Source organism: Corvus kubaryi, unplaced genomic scaffold, assembly GCF_017639235.1.
Source record: "Corvus kubaryi isolate FWS band 111438036 unplaced genomic scaffold, C.kubaryi_AGA036_p1.0 66, whole genome shotgun sequence".
NCBI classification, from domain to species: Eukaryota; Metazoa; Chordata; class Aves; order Passeriformes; family Corvidae; genus Corvus; species Corvus kubaryi.
In genome coordinates, this window is record NW_024582054.1 from 24,521,986 (window position 1) to 24,534,422 (window position 12,437).

A 12,437-nucleotide genomic window follows, 5' to 3' on the forward strand; every position below is an offset into this window, starting at 1 on the left:
GCTTTATCTTTGGCTTACAGAGGAGATTGGAAAAAGAAGTAAACAGAAAACGCGCTCCGTCGCTCAATCGGCCGGGCCGGGGGACTGCAGTTTAGAGCAGACACAGGCTTATGCCCAGGCCTGGAGGCTGAGGAAAGCAGAACAAACTTTCATCCTTATTACATTTTCTTCTTTTTTCTTCTTTTTTCTTCTTTTTTCCGCTCCCGTGGAATTTAGGAGATATTGCATCATTCCATGAGGGAGAGAGAGGCACAAAACAATTGCTTCTGTTCTTCTTTAATGGTAGTTTACCATGTTCACTGGATTTCTTCCAGACCTGAATTTCTCCGTACTCATTTGGGAAATGTATGGGTTAGGAAAAAAACACTTTCAAACATTGCAGCTTGTGTTGCAGATTCCCTAAGTAGTCTGAGATGTTTACAAAGCTCCCAGCACATCAGGCTTGTCCTGCAGACCATGATATGTGATGACAGTAATCCTTCTATAACATTCCAAGTGCTTGTTCTTGGTTCTGTTGAAGCCATCCAGACTGTGAGTTATTTGGAAGCATTTATTTTCTCTTCTTTTTCAGTATAAGAGAAGCAGAGGATGTTTCCACCTGGGAGAGGAGAATTTGCTAGATAGCAAATGCAGAAGCCCACTATATTTGCTGCAGTGACTTCCTGGTAAGGGTGAATAGATGCACCCAGATGCATCAAATGCTCAAGGCCAGCTGCTCCTACCAAAACAGACTCATGGTGATCATGCCCTGAAGCCCAGGAGCTTTTGGAATCAGACACGCTGTAATCCAGAGGCAAAGCTCAAGCTGCCAGCACAGTCCAGCTCTTCCTGCTGCAGGCAGCATCTTCAGGCTCATCCTGGTGAGAGGATGGACTGCAGGACTGCAGAGCCAGCACCAAGGGGAGCCTTCAGCAGGCAGATGATGGAAACAGCAGAGGACATGACCTCAAGCATGTCCTTGGTGTTGCTTCCACATGCAACCTAGCCAAGCCCTTTGGTCTGGGAGTGGATTTTCTCGTTTGGACATTGCACTCTCACCCTTCTCAGATTTGGACCATTCTTTGTGGTTTACCCAAATCCAGAGTAAATGACTAAATCCAGAGGCCCCTGGAGAACAGTAAGGCAGGGAAAGGCATTTGGCCCTCCCCAACACTTTCTGTGACAGAGTCAGCTGAGAAGTAGATCCAACGTTGCTATTCCCTAAGTTTGATTTCCTTGGCACTTGTTAGATGCATAGAAATGTACAGTCAACACTCCCATGTAGACTAGACTAAAATCTGAATGTTTGGAAAAAAATGAGGGATTGAATAGAAAGAAAAATGAAGTCAGCAGTTCTAAGGACCCATCACCATAGTATCAAGACACTGTTTACAAAACTTCTTTGTTAAGAAGTTTCCACATGCTCTTTCTTTCAATTTCGGTTAAACTCAACATAGTCACTTAAACTGTGCCCTGAAAGGCCTGTAATCCAAACATGGAAACATTTAAGTCATGTGCTAAAAGAAGAAAATGAAGCTGCATCCAGTGCAATGTGAGGACAACTGGGCTGATCCTGGTGGACCCGCAACAGCCCCATTAACACTCAGGGAAAAAACTCTTGCAAGCCCCAGAGCTGCCATGCTGGGAGGAAAACCCAGACATGCCATTCTTCAGTGGGGAAACTCTCCTGCAAGCCCCAAAGCTGTTGTCCCTAAGTAAAAACTCCCCTGCAAGCCCCAGAGTTGGTCTCCTGGGGTGGAAATCCTCATGCAATCCCCAGAGTTGTTGTCTTGGAAGTCCAAGGCTAGGCCAAAGGTAACAAGAGCTGCCCAGGCAGCCTGGTGAGCTTGGACATAACATGGCCCCTCTGGATCACTGCAGCTGCATCTCCAGCACTGCCTGGTACACCCATCCCTGCACTGTCCTCTCCTGTGTGATCAAAGTGTGCTCTGGCCTGAGAGCAGCAGAATAAGCCCTGTCTATTTTCAGTGGCTGATTTGTGTGAAATACAGTTCAGACTCTGGCATGAAGAGGGAAAAATTAATTGGGTAGTCAAACTTCATTTTGTTTAATTTGGAATTATTAAGAACATTTATATTTTTAAACGCAATGTTTAACCTGACAGCATTCTATTAAAATGCTTTATATAACCTCATTAGGAGCTTCTGTGCAGTACTATATTTATTGCAATTAGCAAATATAAGTGGCTCAGACAAACTGCAAGATACTTTTCCTGCCCTGCTCCTATTTTGTTCCTCCATCTCCTTGCCTGCCATAACCTAAGCCTAGCCTAGATTAGATCCTTTCACATCTCAGCCTTTCTGTCTGACAAGTCTTAAAGAAGGAGAAATAAAAAAAAGGAAAATTAATAGAAAATTAACCATTAGGAGCCTCTGGGAAATCAAAAGAGCCTTTTAGATTAAGTCTCTCACTAGTGTCAAGGCTAGTAGCAGTACCAATGGCATTAGTGGCGCTAAGTTACTTAGTTCCAGTATGATTCAAAATTATCTGTAGCTATGTTCTTATCCAGAGTAAATCCTCATCCTCCCAGGTCTTTTGTTTGCCATCTCTTGACAAGCTAGGTTGCATATAAATGAGCTCATAAAACCTGTGAAGGAGGAATATATTTTCATTTGTATTGAAGTTTCATGCACGCAAATGCTACTGTACCAATACTAGTAACGAATAGTACTAGCAGTTAATGAAGCCAACCCTTATTTGGGCTTTGTTTTGGGGGTTTTGTGCCCTTACTCAATTATGAAATATGTGAAATGAAAGGAAGGCTTCCCTGAATAAGGACAGAGGCCAATTTTAAGAGATACTTAGACCTCGCTCCAGTCAGTGGCAAAGAGTGGCCAAAATGGCCTGTGTTCCAACCAGGAAGGATCTCGCAGGATGGCTGGAATTTAGCCTCTGAGGTCTTGCATGGTTTGTGAGCAAATCACAGGCTGCTAAGCCACTTTAAGCCCACAGACTGTTCAAGATCCCAAGAAGGAGCAAAGGTTTGGGTACCTGAGTCTCAAATCCTACCACACATGCCAGAACTCTGATATGAGTGCTAGTTCAGACCTTTCAGCCCAACCTGACACTTCTGTGTGTGCACACAAATGCCTGAGTCTTGACATTGATGAGCAGATAAGCACTGGTGCTTGTCCTGCAGCCTCCGGAGAGGTTTCAGTCCTCTGGCAGAGGGCATCCTGGCTGACTGGGCTGGGATGTTGTGCACAGACAGTGTGGAGGAGCACTTAGGAAGCAGTGTAGAAACCACTTCTAGACCCTCCACAACTGACCTTGAGCTTTTCCCTGGCAATGCCGTGTGGCTGTGCAGGGAAGGGCGGCTGCACTCCTGTCAAGCTCCATCCCTACCTGGCTGGTCTGCAACACAAGATGTTAATGCTCCTTCTGCCCTTTGTGCTGGACTGCACTTTCCGTGAGCGATGATAGCTGGAAAAAAGCCCAACTTTTCTGAGGCTGTTTGAGGTTTTTTACTTTTTCTGGAAAACAATAAAATAAAGGTGTCCATGAAGTTCACTTACTCACTTAACAGTTAGATAAAAATGCATCCAATCATTACCTTCTTGACTTGAATAGAACTTACTTCAAAGGTGCCAGATACGTGGAGCAGCAATCAGTAAAATTATTTTTCAATTACTGCAAACATCAAAACTATTGCACAAGGTTCAGAGATCAGTTTAGAGGGTTCATTTTGTGGGCTTGGGCAATGAAGGCCTGGGTTTAAAGGACCATTCTTCAGCTATTAATACCTGTATTTGAGGACCCAATTCACAGACATTTTCTAATTCTGTTCGTTTCTATTGGAGTGGCTTGGGTCACTGCTTCTACTCCCAGCTGCTGCTGCCCTTTCCTCCTAATGCCCTCCAGTGGGACAGCCTGCTACTTCACCTCTTGGGAATCAATCTCAGAGTGTCTCTTGCAGGAGATATACTCCAAGTGCTCATCACTGGATAAGCACTACCCCCAAAGGCCATTGAACTGTGCTATGTGTCACTGCCACAAGTAGAAACTATCAGTTGCAAGATGTGTGGAGGTAGTTTGCATTCCCATCTGGAAATATTCATGCTGAGTCTCTCTCATTCCTCATATTTTCACTGATTTCAGGGAGCTCTGTTTGGGCTCAACTCATGCTCCTAAATTCTCAAGATCTCATCTATTATTTTTCTTGGAAATCTTTTGATCCAAAAATGCGTCAGCTGACAGGTGTATCTTTGTCTTGTGCCTTGTACAAATGTAATCTTTATGGCAGGTACAGGTTGAACTGAAAAATATCACTGATACCTACTTCCATTGCCTTTCCAGGAACTGATTTAGGACACATTCTCAAGATTAATGCCTTGGCTGATGGTGAGGAGCATTAAGAGTGGGACCAAGATAGGGTCAGATTACATAAAAGGAGAAACACTTGCTGCAAAATCCACTACTATGCAGAAGAGAGCATAATAGCTCATGGATTAATTTATCAGCATTTCAAAGCTGCTCTGTTGGAGATGGAGCACTACAGCTAGCGTCTGTATTCCAGTTGTTTACTGTGATTTTGTACTGGTTGGTTTACAGAAAATTTTAAAAGAAGGATAAATATTGCCTATAAACCCTGTTGCCAAAGAAAATGTGAGAGGTATTATTTTCAGCTTCTTATTCATTAAGGGGGAGCTGCAGCACTTGAGTCTTGCTTTGCTTTTTGGCTGCTGGGAGCCAATAGTTTTCCTCTTTGAGTGTGGAACTGTGCACGCCCAGCTCTTGAAGGAAAACAGGGAATAAATCACAAGATTTCCAAAGTTACCTTGTTAAAATAATATGTATAGTCTAAGCATGTGCAATCATAAACATGCTGTTGGAAGGGAAAATGTTTGGGGAAACTTTTACAAATTGGAAGACAAGTATGCTGGTATCTCTAATTGTGCTCCAGTAGGGACATGTAGTATTATGTGCAGACTGCCTGAAGTCATCACTGCCTCTGCCAGTGGTGTTAGGAAACAGTGTTTCCTAACAAAGACAGATTGTGCCTACAGGGAAACATAAGAGGTGACTGCCAAACAATATCAGTGAATGTATAAAGAAAATACTATTTAGTTACAAAAAAAAAAAAAAAGACACAAAAATCTGGTTATGTGGCTTGTCTAAACTGAAGAGACTAAACTGTTGGTAAATAAGATTCCTTCCAACCCAAACAATTCTATGGTTCTATGAACTAAGTATAACTGCCCAAAGGATTCATTTATTATTCCCCAGTTTTCCTACTGCAAATTAAATACCTCACAAAATGGTCCTTAGCAGCAAATATTAAACCAGCTGTATTTTATTAGTTACCAGTGAATCTGCACATCACAAGATAAAAAATGTCAAAGAGAGAAAGAGAGAGAGAAAAAGAAAGAAAATAGGAAGGAAGGAAGGAAGGAAGGAAGGAAGGAAGGAAGGAAGGAAGGAAGGAAGGAAGGAAGGAATTCGGAAGGAATTCGGAAGGAATTCGGAAGGAAGGAAGGAAGGAAGGAAGGACCATTAATCCTAGCATCCCAGATTCATTCCCTCTGAAGATGGTGTTCATGGGCACACTAATTAGTGAGTGGTGGTTTCAGTGCCAGGAAAGGCCTGACTCAGCCATGTGCAGCTGCAGGGGTGCTCTGGAGAAAAAGCAGGCTTTGGCTCCTCTGTGTTTGGGGCTTACATAAGTAACAGCAACACACACTCATTGCCCTGCCCTCTCAGCTAAACACCTCTGATTTACCTGCCCTTCACACTGGAGCAGACATAAAGAAGATCGCTGGGCAACTAAAGAAGCAATCTTGTTCCATTATTCTTCCTAGGGTTGCTAGTCGTGGGTAGAGTTTGCATACAAAAAATAAAGGATAATTCCAGGAATACAGTGATATTGGAACAGACAGTAAAAAATCTAACAGCTCTGAACACAGCCCATTTCAGGTTTAAAATGCCTATCAATAAGCTCAGTTACACATTCATAAATCATCACTTGAACTACAAGGATGTCACCAAAGAGCCCAATTTAATTTCCTCCCAGTCCATGACAATTTACAGGACTCTGATTTAAAACCTCGTCATCACCCTAAGTGCATATGTTTGGGGGCTGGGTAGTCAAATCACATGCAGCCTTCCTCAGCTGTACTTCTAGAAGTCATTCTGTGCAATTATTTATTACTTGCATAAATCAGAGCAATGCAAAGAGGTCTGCCACTGAAGTTTAGCAGCATATTCCTGTTTCTGTTATTATTCTAACATATCTAACCCAAGAAAGGGGAAATTCCTTCCTTGGTTTTGTTTGTTGGGGCTTATTTTATTATTATGTTTACGGAGGGGGGGGGGGCTGGTGTTTTGGTTCCTGTTTTTTTGGGAGGTTTTTTTGACAATGTTATATGCTCCCAGGGAAACAGTAGACAGTGATTTATCGATGAAATTCCTACAGCAGGAGGAAGTCATTCTTGGGTCTTGCTGCCATGGAGGGAGATAAATAAACTAACATATTTAGCTAAAGACTATATAACCCATAGGAAAACAGACTGGAGAGATACACAAGCTGGCACGGAAGATAGTGAGACAGAGAACAGAATGTTTAGATAGAGGCACTTATGGGTACTCCCCACCAACAAATGAATCATCAAGGGCATAACAGGGTATTTTTAGCAGCAGTGTCTATGTTACTTCTGCCTTTTACCTTGAGAAAACTGTGAAGCACTAGATAGGAGATGCTAAAAATCCACACAGAGCAATGCTGGGCTTCCTTGTACAGATGGGCAGGACTCGGAGCGCCTTTGGCTTGGCTGTGCAGTAGACCTACAGAGGTGACAGATTAGATAGATAGATAGATAGATAGATAGATAGATAGATAGCTATTGGGGGAAGTAGTACGCTTTCCCAACACACACCATCACATGGCAGGTATAATGGGAGACCTCAGGCACCCTTTGTGCTGACAGCCTCTACTTCCGTGCTTCCCCTCAGCTCCTCTGAAGGGATCAGGGAGATTGCGTCTTCTGATATCCTAATCATTGCTCTGGGCAAAATCCTTTGACTTCAGCTGTAAAGATCATGATTTAATCCAACAATTTAGCCCAGTAATGGAAACCAGCTGGTAACACAATATTTGGTTTTGTCACGATATTCACCATTTGGAAGTAACGGGCTGCAAAGCCCCTTTGATTTGTGGCAGGACATTCCATTAACACGTCTATAAAAACAGCCAAGATGTTTCCATTGACAGCACTTAACAATTTTCTCTATTACTTTGGTGACTATTCACTTCGAATGGAAAGTGCTTTTCCGCACCAGTGAAGCACAGCTAGTACATAACCTTGGAGCGCTCTGAAGTGCTGGGATGCTACAAGAAGTAACGCTTACGAGAGCACATCCTCTCTTCAGCACAAACTGCCCGGCGCCAGGCCCCGCACAGCTCCCTGCCTGCAGCACGGCTGTGTCACCCACAAACCGGGATGGAATGTGCCCTGTGGCATCGAGGGGGAGCAGAGCTATTTCATCTGCCTTCCCCTTTTGCGTGATTACCAAGTCGATTTTGCATTCAATCCCTTGTACGCAATTGGTGGTAAAATCTATGCAGGTCTAAGCGTGCTTCCCAAGCTTTTATTGGATATCAGAAACAGTGTGTACTTGTCTGGCAGTGGGGGATATAAAGGCTGTAAGTTGAGAGGCTGATGTTCAAATCCAGCGGATCAGCATAAAGCCCTCAGGATATTATTCTTGCTGCAATTACAAGTAACAGCTAAAGAAAGGGTAGGAGACTCTCACATAGTGAATGTTTCTCTTCAGTTGCTTGTAAGAATACTGCAGACAAGGCTAAATAGTTGTAACTATTGTAAAAATTGATCCCCATTTGTGTCTCTAGCTGCCTCCAGCTTTTCCTTATGGGAGGCAGCAGTGGGTCATCAGTGTGGTCACTGTAAGCTTGGTACAAAATAAATCGTGATTCAAGAGTCTCCTTGAGTGACCTTTGCTTATATGCACAAGTGCTTCTCATGCAAAGAGCCCCAGAGATGTCTATGCTAATAGGTAGATGGTAGAGACAATTTCACTGTGACTGTTGGAGACTGGAGATGAGGAACAAAAGCTCCTTTCTGAGAGCTGCTCATCCATCTCGAATGCTCTGACTCACTTCACCTCGTGTGGGACTGACTGCTTAGAAAAACCAACACTGCCATCTTTTTACCGCGTGTACAGGATCACAGCCTTAGCATACACAAAGCATTACTCATTTCAGCTGATCCCATTAACGCTGAAGACACAGGCTTGCACTTACTCTGGATGAACCGTAGAAAAGGCTTCTGTATGAGAGGATTATGGCTACTGTTCAGATGCTCAACATTTCCTAGTTAAAATATATCACAGTGAAGCAATAGCATCATTAAGAGTTTGCAATGCATCAGCATCTGCTTTATTTCTTCTGTTAAAGCCTTCCTAAAGTTTTTGGGGTTTTGTAAAGCTGTGATGAAATAAAACCTAACTGTTGCTGTTCTTGATTTTCACAAAACTACTTACTTAAGAAATAGACGAAAAAAATCTCAGGCTCAGTTGTACAATACAATCAGAATATCAATGCAAAATGGCAATGCAGTGCCATGCTAATGGAAGCAATAAGATGAGCAGATTTCTGGTCACCCAACATGTACCTCTCTGAGCCTGCTTGTATGCGAACACAAACTAAGTCTGGCATAAATTAGATGAACTATGTTATCTCACATCAAAATATTTTCCCAGTTCTACATATTTCCAAATATATCTAATTTATGCATTTCTGAGCGTGTAGTGTGTATTGCTCACAGCTGAAGCAGGTGTAGCAGCTCTTCTCCTATTTAAATCAGAGATGTTGTTACATATTTCAGTGGATAGAAAAGTACTTCTCCAGGTGGTGCCAGATTTGAGAAAGAAAAAGGGGGTTGACAAATTCACGGAAGGCATCCAACACAAGCCCTCCAAACCACAGTCTTTTGCTGCAGGACATGCACTCTCCCTTTCCAGTGACCTTGCTATCCTAAGCATGTTCTTATGACATCACCTTAATGCTGTGGCTTAAATACAGCTTAATTAATTTAGTGTCTATGCATTGCTGTCTGCTGCCATTGTAACATCCACATAAATAAAAAGAAGGCGCTCAGCTGCCTCTCATGCAGAGCCCTTTGAGTCCTGGGCATAACCCACCAGCTGCTCCAGGGGCATCGCTGAGGAACATGAAGTCCATCCCTGAGGAACCAGCCCAGGCAGACCACAGTGGAGCACCAGAGTTCTGTGCAGGTCATTTGTTTCTTCCATTACTTAATTCCACATTGCCTTTGAAAAGAGGATTGCCTTATATTTTATAACAGCTGTGATTTTAACTTAATTTACAAAGTAATTAGTTGTCTTCAATTGTGATGGGGGTTTGCTGTTAAGTAGTAAGTAGACAGGGATAGCACAATGATGATTTCTGTGGTCTGGATGCACTACTGTAAGATAGCATCATTTCTGTATAGTCTGTTTAAATACTGTACTACAGAAATAAAAAATGTTCTGATCCTTTGTTTTTATACGTGTTACCTGTTCAGGGTGACTAGCTTAGTCTGAGTTTAGAACAGAAAATATCTTTCCTTTTCTTCCAGTACAGACTGGAAAGTAGACAGGTGGCAGTAAAAAAAAAAAAAAAAAAGCACTACAAATCTAAAGCGAGCTATAATGCCATTAATGGTTTAAGTTACTTTAATAAGAAAGGATTTGTTGCTTACTAGCTTGACATTATATGTAACTACTTTCAGACAGTAAGGAAAAAAAACCAAGATAAGCTATCAGTACAATTAATTTTAAATATATTTCATTTTCCTAAGTAGTAGACTTACAGATCTTTTTATTTACCCATTAACAAAAGTAATCTGCATCCTGAGATCTAGGCAAGAAAATCCAATGTTGGAGCTCATGCAGAGACTAATCTGTGAAGATTACATTTGGCAGCATACCCCCCAAACCAGATTTAAAACAGAAGAATGTGTTGCATTTCTACCCCACCCCAGAAATACCAGCTCTCCTGTACCAGGGCACAGGGACCTGTTAGGAAACGGCAGTGGCTTGGTGGTCTGCAGGTGTGACCCTGGGAGGTGCTGTGTACTGCTGGTGCCCTCAGCAGTCCTTCCCTCCACAGCACTGGGTGCCACAAAGCTTCCCGAGCCTGGCAGTGGCCACTCCAGCAGCAAGGGGTGTTACCTGTGTTACAGATCAAACCTGGGCCCTGCACGGAGAGAACAGGTTCAAACCTGTCCTTTGACAGCCCCACTGCTGTATTTCATAGCATGTGACTCGTTAACTGTGAGCACCTGAGACAGCCCAGCTGGAAGGAAAGAGGCTTTTGGAGCTGGCTGCTTTGCTCAGAGAGACTTTCACAAAAATGTTATGCCTGATCTTGAGGAATAGGCACACTGAGGATGGGGGAGATCCATTAAAGAGCCAATACATTTTATCCTGGCACAAGCTAAGCATAGTGCTCAGTCAGACATCCAGGAGCTATTGAAAGACAGAAGTACACTGAGATCTCTGCACCTATCTGAAGCTATCCAGCTGGGAGGTTGAATGCCAGGGTTTGTGAAAGAGCAGACTTTTTTCCCTTTCAACAAAATTAGTTTATAATAGATGGTGTGACGAATTCACCCTCATGGGTTCTTCTGTGCTCAAAATAAAGAGATAAGATAGCTAGAGGTGGATAAATTATACTACTTATGTCACACTGCTGGAGTTCACATTGCCCAGCATGTGTGGGATGGGAATCCCCAGCATGCAGGGGACCCATGGGAGGTGGGGACAGTGGCTTTTGGAGGTACCACAAAGCTGTGCAGGGAATGGTCATGCTGGGTTTTCTCCCGTATATCTTCTGGTGTTGGCACTGAGCCATGCGTGCACCCAGGTACTTATCTGGCTTTTATTGCATACTGATGTTCTCCTCCTGGCCATGTCATCCTCAAGATGTTTTTCCATCTCCTCTAATCAGATTAACCAGCTGCTCATGCTTTAAGGACACTAACTCTGTGGGATGTACTTCAGACCACGGTCTGTCTCATCTTCTGATTTACTCCTTTGACAGCTGTGTGCCTGAAACAAGGGGATTGTATCTGTCTTGAGTTGCTGGGGCACCAAAATTCCATCTTCTGTTTTCTGAGCACTGTGCTCCCTCCAAAACAGGGCTCAAGGTGGTACCTTCCCTAGAGACATGGCAGGGACAGACCTGTGCTTTCAGCTTCAGATTGGTATTATCTTCCAAGATATTTTAAGGGATGATTTTTTACATCCCGCAGGGTGACACTGGGCACTCTGGGATGGTAGCAAGTGATCGAGATGGTACCTCTGAAGGGAACAAACTGTCACCACAGCTGAAGTTCCTTGCTTCTTTGCAAGGACATAGTGAGGAGTTAATTTGTTGTTAATTTACTGTAAAGAGGAAGTAAAACGGGTATGTGAAAATGACATGCCTCTGGTGATGTAAGCCAGATTTTTCATTTGTGTCTCCACAATCCATATACATAGTAGTAAATGTCTATGCAAGCCAAGGAATAAATGTTTCCATTGTTGTGCTTACAATCTGAAACGAAGACCCCAGCAATCCTCTGAATAATATCAAATATATCCGAAGTAGAACATAAACTACTTTTCCATAAATATATTCCTTTCAGGGTGCCTGTAACTCTGTTCTTAAAACACACTCAGAGTTAATTTGCCAGTGAAATCAGCAGTGGCTGTGCCTATTGGTTGACCAGCAAAGAGCTAACACAATGTTCACAGGACAAAGTCTGGGCTCTGCTCTGCTTCACAGTGCTTAGGGGCAGTGGCCATCACTACTTTTTTTTCTGATATTCTCCAAGATCTTTCAGATTTACACTGAACTTGTGAAGCAGTAGTTACTGTGAATATGCATATATCTTCCCTCATAAATTATTTCTGCAACACATGTTTTAAGTAGGGCAACACATATATATGAACTAGATGGGCTGTAATTGTTTATCTGCAGTTATTTTTTATGAAGTAGCTTGGGTTTGAATCACAGGTATTTTTATTGTGGTGTTCATTACAGCATTAAAGTATTGATTTTGTTCCCCTGATCAATAGATACTGTTTTTAATATAAGGTTTTTTTGCATAAAGCTAATACCTGTGATGCTGTGTTTGTTGCTATATTGTTCCTACAACAAACATTAGCTGCAGAAGATGAGATAAGGTACCTGTACCCAGCTCCTACCTCTGCCATACCAGAGCTGGAGGCATGACCAGGTTTACATTTCCTGCACCTTTTTGCACTGCTTTTGCACAGTTCTACATTTACTGTCTGGCTTTACATGGTCTTGTGCTTATAGCACTGCAGATATATTTGTTCTGTGGGTGTATTTGCACTTTATAAAGCTTGGATAAATGGTCATGTGATCATTACTCATTTGCCCTAATCACTAATAATAGAGCTGGCCTAAAATA

The 12,437-nt window shown here is 42.6% G+C and overlaps 1 protein-coding gene across 7 annotated transcripts in view; it reads left to right on the plus strand.

Annotated features, from left to right (window-relative positions):
• The window catches only part of EML1 (EMAP like 1), a 122,670-nt gene that overhangs the window by 12,071 nt on the left and 98,162 nt on the right, over positions 1 to 12,437 (plus strand). For 2 of the 7 annotated variants that reach the window (XM_042047336.1, XM_042047337.1), the window contains exon 1: positions 9,067 to 9,249. The exons of 1 other annotated variant lie outside the window; for it this stretch is intronic. In XM_042047336.1, the coding sequence (XP_041903270.1) occupies positions 9,123 to 9,249 (127 nt within the window). In that variant the 5' untranslated portion in view covers positions 9,067 to 9,122. Of the gene's footprint in view, positions 1 to 9,066; positions 9,250 to 12,437 lie in introns of those variants that run through there. 4 more of the 7 variants (XM_042047338.1, XM_042047340.1, XM_042047344.1 and 1 more) reach the window with 2 other exon arrangements.